The 22,407-nt window shown below is 64.3% G+C and overlaps 1 protein-coding gene across 1 annotated transcript in view; it reads left to right on the forward strand.

The window, feature by feature from the left end:
- Nucleotides 1–22,407, forward strand: part of NCOR2 (nuclear receptor corepressor 2) — a 210,539-nt gene that overhangs the window by 169,487 nt on the left and 18,645 nt on the right. Inside the window, exons 23-34 of the mRNA XM_046641374.1 lie at nucleotides 1–453; nucleotides 7,122–7,242; nucleotides 8,138–8,309; nucleotides 12,343–12,504; nucleotides 13,577–13,716; nucleotides 14,339–14,441; nucleotides 14,676–14,780; nucleotides 15,055–15,158; nucleotides 18,091–18,241; nucleotides 20,431–20,571; nucleotides 20,950–21,036; nucleotides 21,646–21,941. Of these exons, the coding sequence (XP_046497330.1) occupies nucleotides 1–453; nucleotides 7,122–7,242; nucleotides 8,138–8,309; nucleotides 12,343–12,504; nucleotides 13,577–13,716; nucleotides 14,339–14,441; nucleotides 14,676–14,780; nucleotides 15,055–15,158; nucleotides 18,091–18,241; nucleotides 20,431–20,571; nucleotides 20,950–21,036; nucleotides 21,646–21,941 (2,035 nt within the window). The remainder of the gene's footprint in view (nucleotides 454–7,121; nucleotides 7,243–8,137; nucleotides 8,310–12,342; nucleotides 12,505–13,576; nucleotides 13,717–14,338; nucleotides 14,442–14,675; nucleotides 14,781–15,054; nucleotides 15,159–18,090; nucleotides 18,242–20,430; nucleotides 20,572–20,949; nucleotides 21,037–21,645; nucleotides 21,942–22,407) is intronic.

The following is a 22,407-nucleotide window of genomic DNA, read 5'->3' on the forward strand; positions in this document are numbered from 1 at the left end:
GGCCCCCGAGCCCGCCGGCCCCGCCCCGCCACCCGCGCCCGCCGAGCCCGCCGCGGCGCCCGCCCTGGTCCCCAAGGAGGAGAAGGACGAGGAGGCGGCCGCGTCCCCGGCGGAGGAGGGCGAGGAGCAGAAGCCTGCGGTGGCCCCCGAGCTGGCCGGGGACGTGGGCAAGAAGGAGGAGCCGGGCGAGGCGCCCCCCGCGGAGCCGGGCCGGAGCGTCAAGAGCGAGTGCAAGGAGGAGGCCGCGGAGGAGGCGCCCGACAAGGTCAAGGGCGCGCCCGAGGTCAAGGCCGAGGTCAAGGCGGAGGGCACGCTCAAGGTAGAAAAGAAGGAGGGCTGCGGCGCCGCGGGCAAAGCCACCGCCAAGGGCTCCGGTGCGCCCCAGGACAGCGACTCCAGCGCCACTTGCAGCGCCGACGAGGTGGACGAGCCCGAGAGCAGCGACAAGAACAGGTGAGTGGGTGGCTGGACGCGGGTGTCGTGTTTTCTTGCTCTGCAAACATGTATTGGCGCTGACTGTATACCTAGACTGCAGCGGGGCGGCGGATTCCACGCCTGCCCCCAGGGAGCACGTAGCCTGCTCAGGGGGGCAGACGCTGGACGGAGTCCCCACCTGGCAGATCCACGTTGGGGGAGGGCAGTGGGCATGGGGAGGGCCTGCCCCCGGAGGTGGCTGCTGAGCCGAGCCTGGGCAGAGAAGGAGGCCATCTCTGGGGGAGAGGGTGGCACGGCTGCCATCACCAAGGACCACAAATCTGGAGGCCGTAAGTCCAAAATCCAGGTGTGGCGGGCCGTGCTTCCTCTGAAGGCTCCAGGGGAGGGTCCTTCCTGCCTCCTCCAGCCACTGCTGGTGGTGGCCAACCATCCTTGGTCCTCCTCGGCTCGTAGAGGAATCGCTCCGGTCTCTACCTCCATGGTCACATGGCGTGCCCAAATTTTTCTCTTCCCCTGAGGACGCCACTCACTGGATTAGGATCACCCACAATGACCTCATCTTAACTCCATCTCGTCTGCCAAGAGCCTGTTTCCAAATGAGGTCACGTTCCCAGGCAGGTGGCCATGGGTCAGAACTTGGGCATCGTTGGAGGATGCCCTTGTACCCTCAACACGGCCGGAGCAGCGAGGGCGAGCCTGGCAGGGTTCAGGCCCTGGGTGGCGGAGCGGTGGGGGCACGGTGGGAGGTGGGGCAGGCTGGGCGGGCAGGTGGCGCTTGTGGGTCCACTCGGAGGCCGCACTTTATCCGTGGGGCCATGAGGAAAGAGCGGGGTTGACCCAGGCTTGAAGCCACCTGGCTGGGCCTGGGGGGTTTGATGGGGGTCAGAGGGGAGACAGTCAGGAGGTGGCTGCCGTGGTCCAAGCCAACGGTGCTGGGGGTGTGCCTGACACCGGTGGAGGTGGTGGTGGGGGAAACAGCAGGTCCCCAAGACTGTTGGTGGTTCCTCTCCCATCCCCTGGATCCGGGCTTGGAACTCGGGGCTCCCTGGCTCTGGCCGGTGGTCCAGGCCCTGAGCCATCAGAGCCGTAGGGGGCACTCCTTACAGAGGTGTCTCTCCCGCGGGGCGGCCTAAGTGTCCCCATGCCACCCTGTTTGGGTTGCTGTCACTGAGCGTGTGCCTCCCTTTCCTACCTATGTCCTGGCTCCTGTGCAGGGTGCCTGTGCCTAAGGCCCTGGGGCCGCCAGGCTCACCTGCGTTCAGCACAGACAAGGCTCATGCACCCAGCGAGGGCCGCGGGCGGGTGGCCGGGTGGAGGTGTAGGTCCTCGCCGAGCCTCTGGCAGCTCGGGGAGGAACTGTTTCTGCAGAGGCCGGGGATCACTTTTATTTTGACTGAAAACAGTGCTGTCTGTTTTCTCTCCTCTCATGTCTCTCGGAAAAGTTCTGGGCAAAGGGAGAGGGAGGAAAATCTGACTTTCAAATCCGATGCGTTCACTCGTTTCCCTCTGCCCCGTGATTCACCTTGGGGCTTGCTAAAAATGGCAAGTTCTAGAACATTTCATAGGAAAATCCGGTTCGTTCAGAGCTCTGTGGGTCTCCATATGTCCCACAAAGGCAGGCGAGCCACGTTGTCCTCTGTTTCCTGTGTCCGGGGGTGCTGGGGGCCACCGCCGGCAGGAGCCTCGCTCCGTTTGTGGGAAGCAGATGGTCTGGTGGGTGGCCCTTTGACAAGCTAAGTCCTGGCCAACAGGTTTCTAAGGCACAGAATTCCGGAGAGTCTTGCCCAACGGGCGCAGCTCGGAAAACAGTGCTCACGGCGGCTGTGGCTGCCGGGGAGGCCCTCGGCCAGGGTCTGGCCGCTGCACTCACTCTGTGCCTGGGTAACGGGGTAGGGGTGGGAGGCTCCCCACCCCGCTCCTGCTGGCTGCGAAGCAGAGTCATGGAAACACATGTTTCTGCTTTTAGCGGGAAGGGTGCTGAGCTCATGGGGCAGCCATGCTGATAAGGGGCCTCCTGGAGTCTGTGTTGTGGGTACACGTAGCCTGCCCAGGCTGGAGAGCTGGGAGGGTTGGCCTGGATCCCACCAGCCCCGCTGGACCCCTTGGGCCAGGCCTGAGCCCTGCGGGCTGCTTTCAGTGTGTCCCCCCCATCCCCCCTCGGCAACCCCACCCAGGGACGTGTCCTTCCCTCCCCCAGCTGGGTTTGGCTTCCGTCCACTCTTCCTGCCTGAATGTCCAGCATTTGGTCCCTTGGGAGCAACAGCCCTGGGCTGGGAGTCAGGACACCTGGTTTGTCACGCCCTGTGTGACCTAGGTCGGTCCCCGCCTTCGGGGTGAGGCTGGACTCAGGCCAGCATGCTGACCTCTTCCCGGCTGGCAACCTGCCACTCCTCCCTCCCCCGGCCGCGGCGCGCAGGGCCCGGCGGGCGCCGGAGGACCCCGGTGAGATGCGTCAGAGCACACCCTGGCAGCGGGGCCTCCTGGCAGGGCCGCCCCCCAGACGACCCCGGCCCTGGCTGCGCGCCCTCTTCCCGCCTGGCAGCCACGGCGCAGGGAACTGGGTGTCCTTGGACCCACACAAGGCGCATCTCGGCCTGGCCCCGCCTGCCCGGACGGCTGCGGGAGAGAAAACCGCATCCTGTCTTTGCTCCCCGCCACTTTCCGCCAGGCAGCTCTGCCGGGCCTTGTCTTGGACAACGCCCAGAGATGGTGGCTCTGATTGTGAAACCCTGAGCTCGCCTGCCCCCTGTCCCCGTTCCCAGAGGTGCGCAGGCACGCCATGGCAGGCTGTGGAAGGCCCCTTCCCTGGGCCTTGCTGTTCTCGTCTGTACAATGGGGGGCCCCCACTTAGGGCATCCCATGGGAGTAGTGGAGTTACAGGCTGCGGACTGCCAGCCTGTGCCAGCCCCACGGTGCCGCTCCATGAGACTGGCTCCCCTCCTTTGGGTCTGTCTCAGGAACCCCCGGCGGTCACTCCATGGGGGGCCGGGGTGTGGCCTCTTCGGCTGAGCCCCTGGAATTTTGACAGAACTGTGACAGCAGTTTCTCCTTTTTTGCTTTATTCTGTGAGTGAGTGACCGGCACCCGTGTGCCCTCTAGGTGAGGGGATGCTGGGAACAGGGCAGCGAGGCCGCCTCCAGGGTGCTCGTGTTCCAGAGACAGCGACTAGTACAAAACTGGGACAGTGAAGGAGTAAAGCGACCGCTCGTGTCGCAGGTGGACGACGCAAAGAATGGGGGAGTGGACGGAGCAGTCAGGGAGGCCAGTCCACTGGAGGCTGGTCAGAGCTGGCATGTGAGATGTGGGACAGCCAGCAGTGAGAACAGCCAGGGCAAAGGCCCTGTGGCCTCATGAGCTGATGTTCAGTAGAGGGCAAGGGACCTGTGGCAGGGAGTGCAGCAGGTACAGGGAGAGGAGGTCACAGAGGTGGGCAGGGGCCCTGTGGCTCAGGGCGAGGAGTCAGGGTTTTGTCCTGGGGGCAGAGGCGAGCGACATGACCGTGTCTGTGTGGATGCTGTTCCCGAACCAGGCTTCCCTCACCCTCCCAGCCCCAGGAGAATGGGGAAGCTGAGGCAGAGGCTCAGCAGAGGGGACGTGCTGTCACAGGCCCGGCATGCCCCCCAGTCCCTGTTGTCCTACCCCCTCCCCCAGCCCTGGCCTCCAGGGTGGGAAAAAGACCACAGTCGTGGGAAGCCGGCCCGAGGCGCTCAGCACCCGGCCCTGCGCTCAGTGCTCCAGCCACAGAACAGCCCTTGGCGGCACAGCTGATCCCACACCCATTTTACAGATGAGGAAACTGAGGCACACGGCCGAAGGCAGGGTTGGACTGGGAGCCGGAGCCCTGAACTGGAGGGCTGGGTGGGGAGGTAGGCCTGGTGCTCCCAGCCGAGCTGCCGGCCTCCGCCTGCCCTCCCGTCACGTGCCGTGCCAGGCTCCGAGAGCCACACCCACCCGGCCTCCAGAGGGAGACAGAAGCCGCTGTCTCCCAGGAAAACAAAGGGGAGAGGACGGGGCTGGAGGAGGGGCGGAGATTGGGAGCCGGGGAGTGTGACCTGAGCATCTTCCCGCTCTCCTGGGGCTCAGGGCCCTCAGGCTTGTCGAGGATCCACACCCAGCCCCTAGTTCCTGGATGCTGCCCTCTTCACAGTGAGAGGTCAGGCTGGCACCTCTTGTAAACTGTGGAGTGCTGTGCCCGAGCGCCTGGTCCCCACGGAGCTCCTGCCTCACTCTGAGGGGGCTGCTGGCAAGTCTGGGGCGAGGGCTCAGGAGCGAGGGGTCTCGGCCCTGTGTGTGGCCACCAGCTGTGCCTGGTGAGAGCGCTGAGTGCAGGCCCTGCCCCCCCCGCCTCCTGCCCCCCTGGGTGCGCAGCCATAGGGCCACGGCAGGGCACAGGCCTGAGACCAGTTCAGCGCCAGTCAGAGGGACACGGACACTGCTTTATGTGTTATGAAAATGTGCTCTGTGTCTTTCTAAAGCCAGATTTACACAGACGCAAAAGCTTATTAACTTTAAAATTCGTGTTTTAAAGTGTTTCTGTATTTTTACACAACAGATAATAATATGTTTAAAAATAAGTATTATTTATTACGCTTCACAGAAACAACACAGTTAGTTACCACGTCAAAGCCTCGATTTCACGGCCAGCTTATAGTATGTTCCTTATTCTTTTCTTGTACGGCTTTATCGAGCTGTAATTCACGTACCATACAATTCAGCCGTGAAATGTGCAGTTCACAGGCTTTTAGTACATTCACAGAGTTGTGCGACCGTCCCCACTATTGAATTCCAGAATGTTTTCGTGAGCTCAAAAAGAAGCCCCACAGCCGTCACCAGTCACTCCTCAGCATGCCCTGCGGCTGCTGGCAGCTAACGAATCTACCTTCTGTCCTAGTGGATTTGCCTGTTCTGAACATTTCCTGTCTGTGGAATCAGACACTGTGTGGCCTTTTGTGTCTGCTTCTCTCGTGCAGCATCGTTTTCAAGGGTCATCTGCGTTGTAGCAGGTGTCAGTGCCCCGTTCCTTTTTCATGGATGTATCATATTCCACTGTATGGACGGACCACATTTTGTTTCTCCCTTCATCCGTTTCTCACGTTTGGGTTGTTTCCACCTTTTGGCGGTGGTGAGTGGAACAGCTGTGATCTTTTCATGAACAAGTTTGGCTGCGGATGCGTGTTTTCGGCTCTCTTGGGCAGACGACAGCATGGACTGGCTGGGTCACGTGGCAGCGCAGTGACTCAACTCTGGACGAACTGGCACACTGTTTCCAAAGTGGCTGCAATATATTCATTTTTAAGTTCAAGTTGACACATGCTCATTGGCTTAAATGGACGATGTTAAGTCACCCTGAGGCCGGGGAGGCTGGGTGTGGTGGCGGGTGAGCCGGAGGAGGGAAATGGCGGGGACAGTGATGACATTCGTGCTCAGACCTCGTCAGGTCACCCGAGGGCGGCAGTTGGAACTGGGCTGAGTCCAGGGCAGCAGAGAAGGGCGGTGGCCTCAGGTGGTCCTCGGGGCACGAGTAGGATCTGGAGAGGTTGTGGAGGGTGAACCGGGCAGGAGGACCACAGAGGGCGGCTGGCATGGAGCAGTGAGGACGCCCTTCCTCTGCGCCCGGCCTCGCCTGCCCGCTGTGGCAGCCCCATAGACGCCACGTCTGTCGCTGCCCAGCCAAGCATGTGGCAGATGCAGGCGGGAGGCCGGTGCCCGCAGGACTGGCCTGTCACACACCGTGGTCCTGCCACCACAGAGAGCAGAGGGCACCCAGGCCACCATCCCACGTCTACCCGACTCCATCTGCAGGAAGGAGCAGCCCTGCTGTTTGCTGGTGTCTGGCCCCAGCTGCCAGGCACTGGGTGGTATGCTCCTGTCCTGGTCGTCTGTGGTCTTACCTCGAGGCGGTGGCTGTGCCTTACAGCCTGCGTGAGGCATCAGCCAGCACAGTCACGGCATGCGGTCGAGCCTGTGCCAGCAGGACCCTCTGGCTTTGGTTCCTCAGCCCTTATTTTGCCTCTAGCTGACTCCCAGCCGCTGGCTGAGACCCTCGTGCGTGCTGTGGGGTCGCCTGGCCGGCTGTGGTGCCCTGCAGGTGTGCTCAGCAGGTGTGGGGTGGGGCGGGAGCCAAGAGCCGGGCAGGAACTGGGCAGCTGGGGCGGGTGAGGGGCACACTCACCCGCTCCTCCACACGGAGCCCGCACCCACCTCTGTAGCTGGGGGGCGGGTAAGATTCCAGGGAGCGGGGCATTCTGGTTAAGCGGGTGGGCTCCCAGCTCCCATCCCCAGTGAGTGGGGTCCACACAGCCCTGCACCTGAGCCCCTCAGGTCTGGGTGATGGATGAGGTCCCAAATCTGAGCTCCCTGAGCCTCAGTCTGGTTGGTGCTTTGGCTTTACGACAGCTTCTGAGGGACCGTGCGTGGGGTGGGCCCTTGTCGGGGTTCTCTGGGGCTTTCCTGGTTGTGGGCTATCTCCAGGGAGGGTTTGATCCTGCCTGGGCCTCTGTGCTGGGGTCGGAGAGGGGTCTGGGCCCTCGTGGGGCCTGCGTGGACCAGAGCAGGGGAGGAGCCCCCACCCTGCTCCCCACCCCCTCTGCCGGGTGACCGTGGACATTCACCTCCACAGTGGCCAGTCCCTCCCAGCCCCGGCATCCAGGGCTGGAGCCTGCGGCCTGACACCTGTCTCCCCGCAGGCTGCTGTCACCGAGGCCCAGCCTCCTCACCCCGACCAGCGACAGCAGGACCAGCGCCTCGCCCCAGAAGCCGCTGGACCTGAAGCAGCTGAAGCAGCGGGCAGCTGCCATCCCCCCCATCGTGAGTGCCCAGGACCCTTCTGCTGAGTGACCTTTGTGTCCTCCTCAGGGGGCAGGCGTTGCGGCCAGCTGAGCACAGAGCCTGCTGGGGCGGGCGGGGACTGCACCTGCAGCCTGGCTCTGCTCTTCCCTGTTTCCTGGAAAAGCCCCCAGAGAGACAGGGCGGGAACAGCTCGAGGGTGGCCGCGGGTGGGGCTCTTGGGAGGCGGGGCTCGTCCCTGTGCCCGGGAGCCTGCCTGGCTGCTCCCCACCCCGGCCGTTATCAGCCAGCCAGGGTTTTCCAGAGCCCCCAGACCAGGCAGGAGCCTGCGAGGAGGCAGGAAGTCCCCCAGGGGTCACACCACCTAAGAGAGGAGGGCAGGGGACCCTCCCAGTTCTAGTCTAATTCCCGTGGGGAGGGCCCCCAGGAAGGTAGTGGAGGCCAAGCTGGTGGCCCGTGGAGGTGCCCCCCAATGGCGGCCCAGCGCTGGCGAAGCCGTGCTTCTTGGAGGGGGCGGCCTGGGCTTCCCAGAGGCAGCTGGGGGCTGCGGCTGAAAGATTAAGAACCGCCCAGGGCTTTTTGCGTGAGGGGCACAGGGCGTGCCAGGCCGTGCAGCCCCCTGCCTGGGCCAGCATAGCCCCGTCCGCCAGCCCAGGTCCCTCTGAGACCCAGAGAGGCTCGGCTCCCGGAAGTGGCTCCCTCTCCTCCATAGCCAGACAGCTGGGTGGGTGGGCACCCCTCGCCTGTGTGCAGAGACCTGCCCTCCCGACCCTCAGGCCACGTCCCTTGGGCGTGTCGCTGCCTCTCGTGGGCCTCCGTGTTCTGGCTGGTCACGTGCAGGGGGCCTGGATGGCTTTCCCTGAGCTCTGTGCTCACAACGTCCTGTAAAGATGCTGCTTCTCTCTGCTCCCCTCAGCAGGTCACCAAAGTCCATGAGCCCCCCCGGGAGGATGCTGCTCCCCCTAAGCCAGCTCCCCCTGCCCCACCGCCACCACAGCACCTACAGCCTGAGAGCGACACCACCCAGCAGTCCAGCAGCAGTCCCCGGGGCAAAAGCAGGAGTCCTGTGCCCACTGCTGAGAAGGAGGGTAAGTGGGCGCTGTGGCTGAGGGTGGGGGGTGCAGGGAGCCAGCGGGCAGGGCGGGGGCGTTTGTGTCTGGAGCAGCTGTTGTGGACTCCAAGCCTGTGCTGCAGGGCCGGCCAAGTCAGTGAGTAGAACAGTGGGAGTGAGGCAGCAGGGAACGGTGGGGATTGTGGCAAAGTGGACAACGCATGTTCTTTCTAAAGTGGACACGTGTGGCAATACAGGCCTGGGGTGGTTGTTCCAGAGAAGCCTGAAGTCCATCTTTTCATGCAAAATCTTCTAGTTTCTCAGCCTTGGCAACTTTTCAAAGTTTTCGAAAGCATTGTACATGCACGAAAACACATCTGTGGCTCAGCCTCTGATTGGGGTGACTCAGTCCACACGTGAGCTTCTAGAACCAGGGAGGAGGCTCGGCGCCTAGCTGGCAGCAGCTCTGGGACCTTGGCAGGAACTTCTGCCCCCTCCGGCCCTCATCCTGACCGTCTTCCAGGCCGAGGTCACTGGGTTCGTCAGGGAGCCGGCGGGTGACTCCCTGAGCAGCGCCTTCGGCCACTGCCTGGGCATATGCTTTATTGTTCCCACGTGAAACTCAAGGTCGGGAGGCAGGCGGGGCGGGGTTTCTTGTTCTCTGGATCTTCTGTCTCTGCCCCACTGCCCACTGGACCCAAGAAATCACAGGTGTGTGTCCCCAAAGGGCCCCCCTTCCCAGGTCGGCCTGCCATGCAGATCTGCTGGCACATCGCAGGTCTCAGGGGCCGATCCCCCAGAGGTGCCCCCGCGCTGGCCTAGCCCAGGGTCCTGCCCGCTGCTCTCGGGGTCTGAGAGCAGCAGGACCCCAGGCCACCCTCTTGGCCCGGGCAGCCCAGGAACAGGCTCAGACCAGTGCCACCTGTGCCCGCATCACCACCGTCTGGGACCCAGCGTCCCCTCCTCTAGAAAGCCAGGCTGGCGCTCAGCCGTGGGCCTCCTGAGGGCGGGGCTGTCTGCCTGTCTGAGGACAAAGAGCAGGGCTGTCCCTGGAGGAGGACAGTTCCACACTTCCCACAAGGGACACGGGCCTGTGAGACACTCCCCGTCTAGTGAGCCCACCCTGCCCGCCACCCATGGCTGCCTCCACCTGCCGTGCGCCGTCTCAGACGCCACGCGGGGCAGGTGTGCATCCCGGCCGGCGCGCAGGCCGCCATGTGGCTGCTGGGCCAGGGCGGCTGTTGACCACCCATGATGGCCCAGCGCCAGGCGAGACAGTGGGGTCGGTGGGGAGCAGGATGAAGTCCCCTCTGCGGGAGCTGCTGTTTCCATGCTCAAGAGGGGCGTTAAGCCAGGCACGCATGAGGGAGCAGGGTGACTTAGAACAATTCACCCAGCGGAGGGGACAAAATGGGGTGAGCGAGGAGGGGCCCCAGGAAGGGATCTCTGGAGAAGAGGAGTCTCCAGTCATGAGAAGGCCTGGGGAAGGGTTTCCAGGCAGAGGGAACAGCACGTGCAGAGGCCCTGGGGTGGGAACAAGCTTGGTGTGTTGGAGGAGCTGCCGGGAGGTCATTGTGGCTGGGGACGGGGGAGGGTGGGAGGTCGGAGAGGGAAATGGGGGCCAGATGGTGTCAGGCCCTGTAGGCCCCGGCGCGGTGGGGACTCTGCATCAGGGGCAGCAGAAAGCTGTGCTGGATGGATTTTAAGTGTGTGTGTTGGGGGTAGGCGGGTAATCTGGTTTGTATTTGGGGAAGAGCTCTCTTTCTGGCCGTGGTTGAGGAGAAAGGAAGGGCTATGAGGAGTTGCAGACAGATGGAGGTGGCCACAGCGCTGTCCTGGGCATGATAGGGCTGCCCGGACTGCAGGGGTGAGGAGGAGCTGAGGAGGGAGGGGGCATGGGAGTTTGTTTCACAGGCAAAGCCGGAGGGACCTGCTGATGAGGCCTAGCGGGGACCAGGGCAGGAGGTCTGCCTTCCCCAGGACCCTGCCAGCTGCCCACCCTGGGCCAGGGGCAGATTCGCTGGGCGTGAGCGCCCACGACATGGGGTCTGGCTCTGGAAGGACATTCAGGTTGGGACACCAGCCCAGGCAGGTGGCTACTGAGTGACGTCAGGGGCCCGTCAGCTTTGGCCACAGCCAGATCCCAGCAGGGCTGGGCTGCACTTGGGCGGCTGGGCACCCCCCGGGCCAGCCACGGCACAGTGGGACGGGTCACAGGCCCTGTCCCGGGGAAGGTGAGCCACTGCCAGTGGTTTCAGAGGCTGACGTTCAGCCCGTCTGCACGGCGGAGGCCGGCCTGTGTCCTGGCATCGCTCCCCGTGGGCGACGGCGCCCCTGGCCTCAGGCATGGTGTGCATGTGTCCTGAGGTCTGGGCTGCCCGGGCCCCGAGGCACAGGCATCAGGCTGACACCCAGCACCCCCTCTCTGGGCTCAGGACCCCCCCGCTGTCTGGCTCCCGCGTGGAACGGCTCAGCCAAGCTCCTCGCCCGGGCTCCCCGGGGCCCAGTTGGAGGAACAGGTCGTCTCTCAGGCTCTCGGCCGCCTGCCCGGCCTGGCCCAGCCCCAAGGTTCCCTTCCAAGCACCAGAGGGAGGCTGCCCCCCCGCCCCCACCCCCGCAGCTACAGCTGAGCAGCAGAAAGCACAGTGGGGTTGGGGACCAGGGTGAGCAAGGTCCAGGTGTTTGTGGAATCGCCTGGCCCAGGGCAGGTCCTGTGGGGGCCCCTCCATTAGGGGCCACTCAAGCGTGAGAATCCCACACCGAGTTACTTCCTGCATCTGTGACCCTGTCCCGTGGGCTCCCCACTGCACGAGGGCGCACGTTCCAGGGGAACCCAGGCTCTCCTAGGAGAGATGCAGGGCAAGCACACGGACCTCTGCTCTCACCTGCCATGCCTGCAGCAGGCATCACTAGTCGATGCCAGTACTCTCCTACCATGCCTTCACGGCCTTCAGAACCCCCTCTGCCATCTGGAGGTGGCCCGAGAGATGACATCTGCCTGCCATCTGCGTCCCAGGCTAGGCGTTCCCAAGTTGTATCCCCAGCTGGTCACCTTCCCTGGGATCAGTCAGTCCTCGAGCTGAACGCTGATTCTCGGCAGTTCAGAGCCTGCCACAGATTTCAGCAGAGTGAGAGGCTAGCAGGAGCTCCAGGGCCTCTGGCAGTGTCTGTGGGGTGTCCCCAGGCTTGAGACTCGGGCCGGCTGTCGCACCTGTGTGGTGGGCAGTGTGCGGACGAGGCTGAGGTCACGGTCTCCAGCCCGCCAGCCCCCCCGGCTCCGTCCCTACTGGCTGTGGGCCTTTGCCAGGTGACTCTCCATCCGGGCCGTTGTCCCCTCTGTGAAAGGGGGACCCTCGTGGTTCCCTCAGGATGCCGTGAGGATGAACATGTCCACACATGGAGGCTCAGGGAGAGCGGTGGCCCTGCTGTTGTTGTGTGTTCTGCAGCTGCACTGGCCAGGAGGTCAGGGGTCAGATCCCAACCCGGCCAGATATTTGCTGGTGACCTCAGATGAGCCCATTGATGTGTCTGTGTCTCAGTTTCCCCCCGTACGGCAGTCTGGGGGCGGTCACTTCCTTACCAGCTGGCGGGAGGCTGTTGAGTCCACGCTGGTGCAGTGCTTGGCACAGACAGGCAGTGCCGGGGCGGCAGGGACCCCGGGTGCGGGGCTCTTGGCCGCCCCCACGCCCGCCGGAGCCCATGCAGCCGCTGCAAGTGCCTTCATCCCTGTGTGGGGGGCGCTGCTGACGCCGCGGCCTGTGGGCCTGCTGGGTGCTCGGTGGCGGCAGGCGGTGGATGAGCCGGGCGGGCAGGCCCTGGGCGGCGTCTGCGGGGCCCGGCGTGGCCATAGGACGACCCCCGGGATCCCAGGGGCTGCCGAGCGCCCAGCCCCTCCCCAGGATGCCGCCCGCGCCGAGCGGTGTGTGGGCTCAGCGGTGCCGGCCACGGGCATGGGGCCTCCCATCATAGCCCTCATCACTGCTGGTGGCCGGGCCACCCCGAGGCCGGCGCGGGGGCGGGGGCCTCCCGAGGGCTGCCCGGCACGGCTGACCGCCCTGCCCCCTCGGCAGAGAAGCCCGTGTTCTTCGCGGCCTTTGCGGCCGAGGGCCAGAAGCTGCCCGCGGAGCCCCCGTGCTGGACGCCGGGCCTGCCCTTCCCTGTGCCCCCTCGCGAGGTGATCAAGGCCTCCCCGCACGCCCCCGACCCCTCGGCCTTCTCCTACGCCCCGCCCGGTGAGTAGCTCAGCCCCAGCTCCAGCCACTCGGCTGTGGTGCTCAGTCAGCCAGGGCACGCGGCATTGGGCTCTGACTGTTCGCACTGGCGCAGAGCTGCATGTGGAAGGATCTCGGAGTCCGCTGGGACTGGTGGGAGGGGCGGTGGGGCCAGCGGAGGGAACGGGGGAACACTGAGATTTGAGAAAACTGCAGGATTGGGATTGAAGTGATGGGCAGTAGGGAGCCATGGAAGGTGCTTGAGCTGGTGAGGGGCCAGCTCAGAGTGGGAGGTCTGTCTTCCGCTGGCGACTGAGAGCTAGAGACTGGGCAGGTGGAGAGAAAAGCTGGGGGTGGGAGGAGGGGCTGCTTTGGTTGATAGTCTCAATCCAGTCAGGCTGGGTGGAGATCTTTCTGGTTTCACCAGTCTGGCTAGGCTCTGCCAGCAGCAGGAGCAGTGCAGCCAGGGGCTGAGATGGACTGTAGTGTCAGCAAAGACCACCCAAAGCAGAGCTGATCCTGCAGGATGAGAGGGCCAAGTGAGCCAGGAGAAGAATGGGGAAAGATGTGCCACGTAGGAGGAACAGCATGTGCAGAGATCCAGAGACAGGAAAGAGCAGGCAAACCTTGAGAAACTGAGTCAGGCGGCCACAGTGGGGGCTTGGTGCCCAGTGGACCTGGGGAGACCACGAGCACCCGGTCTGGTGAACCTAGCAGCCGTGTCGGAGGTTAAGACTGTTTCCTGGGGACAGTGGGGAGCTATCGAAGGTTCCCAGCAGGGGGAGACTTTTCAGGAAGGTCCTTTTGGTTCTTGTGAGGGGAATGGACTCCTGGGGGGTAAAGGGGGGATGGGGAGACCAGAGAAGGGGTCTGGGCCGGGGCCTGGTGGAGGGAGCCTTCTCTGTGGCCTTGGTGCCTGGACCAAGGACACAGGTGGTTCATCCAGACGGAGAAGGGAGAGCAAGGGAGGGGCACGTGGGGATGGCATGCCCTGGTGGGACTGGGAAGAGGGGAGCAGCTCCCGGGGCCTGTCTGTCCAGCTGGGGCATGACCGCTCCTGGGGCCCCATGATGGACAGACCCATGCCCCGCAGGTCACCCGCTGCCCCTGGGCCTCCACGACAGTGCGCGGCCCGTGCTGCCCCGCCCGCCCACCATCTCCAACCCGCCGCCCCTCATCTCCTCCTCCAAGCACCCAGGCGTCCTCGAGAGGCAGATGGGCGCCATCTCCCAGGTGAGGCAGGAGGGCGGTGCCCGGGGATCAGCCCCTTCCTCTTTCGGTGTCCGTCTTTCCATCTGTAAAGGGGAGCGTTGGGACTGATGATGTCTGGGCGGCCGCATCCATTCACAGCAGTACTGGGGTCCCAGCTGGCTGGAGCCTGCCCCCGCACTTGGGACCTTGGGGGGTCACTCTGTGGGGCAGTCCAGAGCATGGGCTCTGCAACCAGACTGTGTGGCCCTGGGCAGGTTACTTAACCTCTCTGTGCCTCAGCTCCTCCTGTGAAAGCGAGGAGCGAATATGGTAGGCACAGTGGACGGTGCATGGTGAGCCTGGGTCCGTGGCCATCTGCCTTCGCCTCCAGGGCAGGGCCAGGCGGCCATTTTGCCCAGAGTGCTCACGTACACCGTTCCCTTGAGGCTGCCCGGGTCACAGTGGCCACTGTGTGGGGGCCCGAGGCTTGTCCAGGGTCACACAGCGAGCAGCAGGTTGGAGACCTGAGCCCGGCCTCTCCGACCTGCGTGTGACCCCGAGGCTCCCCTCCTCTTGGGCCCTCGTAGTGGGTGTTGGGCACTCAGGCTGGGCATGTGGCAGAGGGACTGTGGGGGCCCTGTGACCTATGACCTCTGTCCCCCAGGGAATGTCAGTGCAGCTCCACGTCCCGTACTCAGAGCACGCCAAGGCGCCTGTGGGTCCCATCACCATGGGGCTGCCCCTCACCATGGACCCCAAGAAGCTGGGTAAGGGTCCGGGCCCCCCACCTGGGTGTCCTGGGCTTGGCTCCTGCTGTGTCCGTGTGGGGGTTAGGGGAGGGCAGCTTGGCCCGTGGACTCGGCCCAAATGTGGGGGGGCGGGTGGCACTCTGATGCCCTCGCAGTGCTGGCCTCAGCCCTTGGCGGGTTGGGGGGGCAGCCCTGCACATCCTTGCGTGTCCCTTTCCCAGCGGCTCTGCTCACTCTCTCTCCCGTCCCCAGCGCCCTTCAGCGGAGTGAAGCAGGAGCAGCTGTCCCCACGGGGCCAGGTGGGGCCGCCGGAGAGCCTGGGGGTGCCCACGGCGCAGGAGACGTCCGTGCTGAGAGGTGAGGGCAGGGGGAGGGCGTGGGGCTGGCATCTGCCTGCATCCCCGCGGCTGCCCCTCTGCTCCCTGGAGGCTGGAGGCAGGAATGGGATCCTTCATCCAAAGCCTGCTGGGAAGGTCCAGCGGCCCCTCCACAGTCGTCCCCCTCGCCGTTTAGGGGCACGGGGGCCTCTGTGCTGAGACACCCAGGGGGACTTGTGGGTCACAGTCCGGTGGCTCTTGGGACTCGGGCAGGTCCGCAGACACCGCTTAAGCCCCTGTGTCCTGTCTTCCAGGGACGTCTCTGGGCTCCGTCCCGGGAGGAAGCATCACCAAGGGCATCCCCAGCACACGGGTGCCCTCCGAGAGCCCGATCACCTACCGCGGCTCCATCACACACGTAGGTGTCCTGGGGCCGGACCGGGGTGGGACGGCAGGCAGCGCCCCCAGATGCAGCCCTGGCCGTGGGCAGAGCAGCAGGCAGCCCGTCTGTCCCCTCCGGCCTGGCTGCACGGCCCCCGCCGCGAGGGAGGGGTGGATGTCGTCTGCGTGGAGCCAGGCTCTTCGGCGCTGAGAAGAGCACAGCTCGCTGCCCCAGGAGCTGGCGTGGCAGTGGGAGGAGGCAGACTGGAGGGTGTAGACAGTTAAAAGCCGAGAGGATTTCAGAGCAGCCGGGGCTTCCACTGAGTGAAACGCTGTGATCAAGCGCGCCCGGGGCTGTCCAGGCCGTGTAGACGGCGAGTGGGCAGAGCTCTCCGCGGCCTGCGCCCTGTCGGAATCTCAGGGAACAGCACCTGGGAAGGCTGAGAGGTGGGAGGGGCCCTGGCATCGCAGGGACAAGCAAGGGGGCCGTGGGCCTGGAGCTGGAAGAGGAGGCGTTCAGGTCAGATCGTGGGGGCCAGTGAGGGGGTCCGCAGGACCCCCAAGCCCGGGCTGCCTTCACAGGGTCCGTGGCCACTTCTGTGCTTGAGCTGAGCCTGCCCCGCCCACCATGCTCCTCGTGTGCCATCGTAACCCTCCCATTCTGCACGTTTAGTCCCGGATAAGAAAGAGGTTTCCTTGTGTGCAGCCTGGCCTGTGGTGCCGGCAGCCAAGGGCTGCAGCCGGGAGCTCCAGCGCGCTCGGCTCCACCGTGGGGAGGGCAGGACTGGCTGGCGACGGCTGCCTGTCCACGGCCTTGCAGGGCGCCGTCCGCAGCTCCCACCTCCCCCCGTCAGGGATGGGGCTCCACCTCTGTCTGACCGCTCCCCGTGCGCCCCGGACCTGTTTAACTCTCTCCTGCCTGGCCATGGGACAAAGGAGGCCCCACCGCCTCCTGGGGCCCTTAGCACCCGAGCTTCCCTTCCCCCGGCTCCAGACAGGACGCTTCACGTTGCTACTGAGTCCACGCTGTCGGCCTCTGTCAGAGATGAGACGGCCACCCGCGGGTGGAGCCTGAGGCACGTGGCCAGTAGGCAGTGGGCTGGCATTTGTGCCCGGCTGTGTGGCTCTGGAGCGGGGAGCCGGAACGCACACATGCACGTGCACACGGTGGGGGTGAAGCTCCAGGCCGCACGGTGGGGTGTTTCCGACCCGAGCTGCCTCGTCCCACCGCGGAGGAGTCTGTCAGGCCCCGTGCTTCTCTGAAACCTATAGGTTTTGAAATCACAAGCTTTCGAAGGCACCTTCTCTGAGCGCAGGGCAGGTACCTTCAAGGCCAGGCCGGGGGCACAGGCTCCCGGCTCTGCCACGTGCGCGCTCCAGCAGGGGCTGACTCGGTTTCCCTTGCGGTAAAAGTACTCCTGGCAGGGTCGTTCCCGCAGTGTCGTTTGGGGTTGAAAGTTGACGTCTGAAGTTCTAGACCTCCGACTGCCCCCGCTCCCAGGTGGCCGTGACCGAACCATCGGTCATACACACCTTCGATTGTTTCTGGAAGAAGGTGGCAGCTGCCAAAACGCGTGAGCCTCGGACTTTCCCACAGCCTCGCAGGCAGGGAGTGATGAAATCCATGCACTGACCACACACGCACGCACACACAGGTATGCGCGTGCACACACACAGAGACACACAGGGGCACCTACAGGCGCACACACAGGCGCGCACACACACAGACACCCATTAGCTCAGTGGGCACTGGCAGGCAGGGCCCACATGTCCCACCGCGGGCTCCGGGGAGCCTGCTCTCTGGCCTGGCGCTCCGCCCTCTTCGAGGGGAAGCTCACCAGGGCTGCACCGGGAGGCCGCAGGCTCTGGTCCTCGCAGCAGGCCGTAGGTGGAGAGAACTCCACGATCTCAGGAGTTTGAACATACTGTCCCGAAGTTGAGGGGCCTCCAGCCTCGCTGGGTTTCTGTTCTCTGTTCATGGCCCAGAGAACACGCCCAAGGCGGGATGCTCCCCATGTGGCCAGTTCTCTCTGCTTGAGTTCATCCCCTTCCCGGGAGCTCACTCCCTCTAAGGCAGTACCTCTCGACTGGGCAGTTTTGCTCCCCTCGGGACATTGGGCAGCATCGCGGGACATCTGTGGTTGTCACATCTCGAGGGGCATGGATTGGGGAGGCACGGTGCTCTCCTGGTGTCTCGTGTGTGGGGCAAGGATGGTACTAAACATCCGACGATGTCCAGGATGGCCGTGCCACAGAGGGTCGTCCGGCCCCCGTGTCACAGTGCTGAGCGTGAGAACCCCGGGTTAGAGCTCAGGTTGCTGGTGTCCTGCCCTGATTTGATCCCCGTCCTGGTTTGGGAAAGCAAAGTGCAGGACACACCAAAGTCACAGGCCTAGCACAGGGCCCCAGGTCCCACATGCCCACCCTGACTGTTGCTGATCGGATGTCACGGCTCTGGGAAAGGAAGACCGCATGGTACAGGCTGAAGCACGGACTCCGGGGCCAGGCTGCCTGGGTTCCACTCCCAGCTCTGCCCTTCATTAGCCAGGTGACCCTGGGCAAAGTCACCTAACCCCTTGGTGCCTCAGTTTCCCCATTTGAAATAGGCATAAAAATAGCACCTGCCACAAGGTCATTTCTAGTGTTAAACGGGCCGATGTGTAGAAAGAGCTCAGTGTGATGCGCCTCACGCAGGAGACACTTGATCAGTGCTCCTTGCTGTTAACGTTGCTGACGTTGCTTTGTTCCATGTGGTTGTGTTCTGGTGGCTCTGCCCCCTCTTGTGAAGTGGTGGATGTGTGCACACACATGTGCATTGGTGGACACAGCACATGTGAACACATGTGCATGTGTGGATTTGCAGGGCACACGTGTATGTGTGTGCTGGGTCGTGCCCACGTCACGTCTGGCGAGCGTGAGGGGTCCCCAGCCGCAGCGTGCCGGGTGCTCACCCCCTCCCCGCCCCCCAGGGCACTCCGGCCGACGTCCTGTACAAGGGCACCATCACCAGGATCATCGGCGAGGACAGCCCGAGCCGCCTGGACCGCAGCCGGGAGGACGGCCTGCCCAAGGGCCACGTCATCTATGAGGGCAAGAAGGGCCACGTCCTGTCCTACGAGGGTGAGTCCTCACGAGAACGGCCACGGGGGCTGGGGGAGCCTGGCCAGAAAGGTGGTCACCGGTCGCTTGGTCTTCAGTGGGCGCTGACCGTGTGCCGGGGCTGGGGTGCAGTGGACGGAGCCCTTGGAGCACCCGGGCCACACGAGGTGCAGGCAGGGAGCCGCCTTGTTGGTTTCATGTCTTGGAAGCTGCCCTGTCCAGCCTGGCTCGTCCCCACACCCCAGGCTTTGATGCTCCTGGAGTTGATCAGAGAGGAGGGTCCAGAAAAGCGTGGTCGGGGTTACAGGGCAGCCGGCTGTCTTGGGAAAGCTAGTCTGGGGGAGCCCATGGCCCGCCCGTCATCCTTGAGGGGTCGAGAGCCAGGGTGAAGGGTTTTGTCCTGTTTTCCAGATGGGGAGCTGAGGTACATGGCGTCCAGTGGGCCTGCTGTGTGGCCACCTTCCTGATCCCTCCAGAAAAGGAGGCCTGGGGTTGAGGGGGAGGGTGTCTGGCCCACTGAGGTGGCTTCACAGGGAGGCAGGGCTGGGTGACACCAGGAAACACAGTCAGGGAGGTGGTGACCTCTCCGTCCTTGCAGGTATGCAAGCCAGCAGCGGGTAAGGCTTGGCCATGGCTGCCTCTCTCTCTGCCCAGTTCTTTATAATTTAGGAAACAAACTGTGGCCAGCCTTGCTAGAAGCGTAGTGGGGAAACTGAGGCCCACAAAGCAGAAGCCCAGGCTCACCCCGCCAGGCCTCCAGCCCAGCACCCTTCTGCCCAATGCTATGCTCTCCTTGCAGGTGGCCATGCAGGCCTGATGATCAGAGTGGCCCTGCCCCCGTGTGCCCCAGGCCCCGCTCAGCGGCCATCCGTCCTCCCCCTTCCCGGGCTCTGGGCTGCACCCTGGGAGCCCTGCCGGGAAGGAGTCAGGGAGCAAAGAGCTGGTCGTGATTGCTGGCAGCTCTGGGGGCCCGGCTGTGTGGGGAGAAGCTGCTGATGGGCGGCCCTCTCGGTGCTGGACATGGCGCGCCCTCTGCTGCTCCTCCTCCGCGTACGGGCCGCGGCTCTTTCCTCTCCGTCCGCCCACTGTGCCCGCCCCTCCTCTGTGCTGGGAAGTGGAGGTGGGGCCGTGGCTCAGGACATGGGCCCCTGCTGCCCGGTGGGGAGACAGCCCTGAGGGCAGGCCATTAGCTGCATCTTTGGCGTCAGCTTCAGGACCAGCTGAGTGCCCTGGGAGGGCCGACGGAGGGGCCGGCAGTCCAGGTGTTGTGGGCAGAGCGAGCGCGCCAGGTGGGCTCTCACCTCAGGCCTCAGGCCGGTTCTTGAGCCTCTACGGGCCTTAAGTTCATCATCCACCAAATGGGTTTAAATCAGGGCTTTTAATTTCCGATGTGCTTCCTGGGCCGAGTGACTGAGGAGGGCAGGGGCCTGGTGGGAGCGACTGTCGTGTCCCCAGGGGCACCTGCCACTCTGTTCACCAGCACTGACTGTCGCCCCGTGTAGCCTGCCCCTCGGGGCCTCAGGGAGCCAGTGAGCCCGGCCCACGGTCCCCAGCCCCTCGGGGCTTCTCCTGGCGTGACACCACCTCTGCCGTGGATCCTCCTTGTCCCTTCCCTCCCTCCCCCAGACACACACTCTCCCCATGTGGCTTGTCGCGGCACACATAGATTTGTGTTCACACGTGCACGAGGACACAGGAACACTGGTATGTTTGTGCACATGGCCTCACTTGGTTCTCAGTGGCACACGTGCACACACCCTCGTGCACACACACAGACCCACATTGACCCACAAACGGTCGTGCATACCCAGCGTGTTCATACTCTGCCAATGCATCTTTTCTCACACGCGTGTGAGTGCACATGTTCATATCACATTGGCACCTGCGCGTGGATGTGTTTATGTGCAGACTTACGTGCCCGTGCGTGGTCAGAGGCGCACACCTCCTCCCCTACAGCAGCCTGGTGGGCCGGGGCTCAGGATGCAGGAAGCTTGCTGGCCTCGCCCTCTGCAGGTCGCCTGAGAGACGGGCCGGGGGGCCAGTGGGCAGGCAGCAGTTCCCTCGGCAGGGGTCAGCAGAGCCGTGACGGGGCCTGCGGACGTGCCTCTGGGGACTCCTGCAACTGGCCCCGGCCAACTGGCTAGTCCTGGGCCCTGTGCACACAAGCCCCTATGGCCAGCCCATCACCATGAGCGTGGTCTTCTCTCCAGGTGGCATGTCCGTGTCCCAGTGCTCCAAGGAGGACGGCAGGAGCAGCTCAGGACCGCCCCACGAGGCGGCCGCTCCCAAGCGCACCTATGACATGATGGAGGGCCGCGTCGGCAGGGCCATCTCCTCGGCCAGCATCGAAGGTGGGTGCCCTGCCCAGCTGCCCCCTCCAGTGGACACGGCAATGCGAGGGGGCCTGGGCTCTGCCCCGGGGGCATCCCAGCTCACTGGGTGCCGGCCGTGAAGAGGGGACTCTCCCCACGCCCCCTGGAGGGAGGTGGTGGGACGGTTGGCCCCGTTTCACAAAGAGGAGAACTGAGGCTCAGTCCGGAGGCGGCGCAGGGCCCAGGCAAGGGGACGGACGCTGGCTTGCCAGGTCCTCTGCCGCCACCAGCATCATCATGGGGACTCTCATCAGTGCCCGAATGGACCCACTACCTAGAGGGGCGCCTGTAGACCCTGGCCCCCCCTGCCCAGGGCTGGCTCGGGGACCAGCAGCAACGCCCTCACCTCTCTCCCAGGGCTCATGGGCCGCGCCATCCCGCCTGAGCGACACAGCCCCCACCATCTCAAGGAGCAGCACCACATGCGCGGCTCCATCACGCAAGGTACCGCCCCGCCCTCTGCCCACGGAGATGAGGGCAGCCCGCAGTCGGGGCGGGCGGGAGGAGGGACGTCCCCGGGCGCCAGGGCACTCAGGCCAGTCCATGGGCGGCGTGTGACACGCGTGTGCACAGCCGCTGCGTGTACAGCAGAAATGCAGAGCAAAGGCCTTTTGTAGTTATCTGAAGCCACGTGCCACCCCTCGCCCTCTGCCTTGTGGGGGTCGTTGGTCAAGCACCTGCTGTGTGCTTGGGGCTGGCCGCAGCGCGAGCTGTGTGTTATCTGACGGCATGGTCTTGGTGAGGGAGGGACAGCCAGTAGGAGGACGGAAGAGGACGGCTAACTCGTCCAAGTGCTCTTGGCTGGTCAGCGGCGAGCCGGCTGCTGTGAGCCCCAGTTTATGTTTTTTATGAATATTCATGAGTTGGTGAGGTGTTTTCTTCAGTATTCCTGTTTTGTATGTGAAGATGCTGAGGCTCAGAGAGGTCGAGTCATGTACTCAAGGTCACACAGCAAGAGAGGATTTGGACCCCAGAATCCACTAGTGTGGAGGCCCCTGGTTAGGGTGGGTGGGGGGGTGCAGACGTGAGGCCAGCGCCCGTTCACTCCGGCAGGGATCCCGCGGTCCTACGTGGAGGCCCAGGAGGACTACCTGCGTCGCGAGGCCAAGCTGCTGAAGCGCGAGGGCACGCCGCCACCGCCCCCGCCCCCGCGGGACCTGGCCGAGGCCTACAAGGCCCGGCCCTTGGAAGCCCTGGGGCCCCTGAAGCTGAAGCCGGCCCACGAGGGCCTGGTGGCGACAGTGAAGGAGGCCGGCCGCTCCATCCACGAGATCCCCCGCGAGGAGCTGCGGCGCACGCCCGAGCTGCCGCTGGCGCCCCGGCCGCTCAAGGAGGGCTCTATCACGCAGGTACGGGCACTGGGCGGGCCAGCCAGGGCTGGGCAGGGGCTGCTGGGTGCTGCCCTGGCCTCTGCAGACGGGGAAACTGAGGCGCAGGGCCACACAGCTGCCGGTCACTGGGCGTCCGTTCTGGATACCATGCTGAGGGCTTTGCATCCGTGACCTCGTTTGATTGTACAGCCTGATGAGGTTCATACCCAGTATCCCCATTCTTCAGGTGGGGAAACTGAGGCCCAGAGAGGTCCAGCAGCTTGCTGAGGCCTCAGAGCTGAATATACTGATAAACGGCTGCTGTAGATCGAATCCTCAGTGTGGTCCAGGTGCTGCCCGAGGGCTGGGCGTCGTGCCTGGTTTAGCCCTCACAGCAATGCTCAGGGGTAGTGCTCTTACTGTCCCCATTTTATTGGGGAGTAAATTGAGGTTCAGAAAGGCTAAGTCACTTGCCCAGGGACACACAGCAAGTAAGTGGCAGTTA

Source organism: Equus quagga, chromosome 15 (assembly GCF_021613505.1).
Source record: "Equus quagga isolate Etosha38 chromosome 15, UCLA_HA_Equagga_1.0, whole genome shotgun sequence".
NCBI lineage: Eukaryota > Metazoa > Chordata > Mammalia > Perissodactyla > Equidae > Equus > Equus quagga.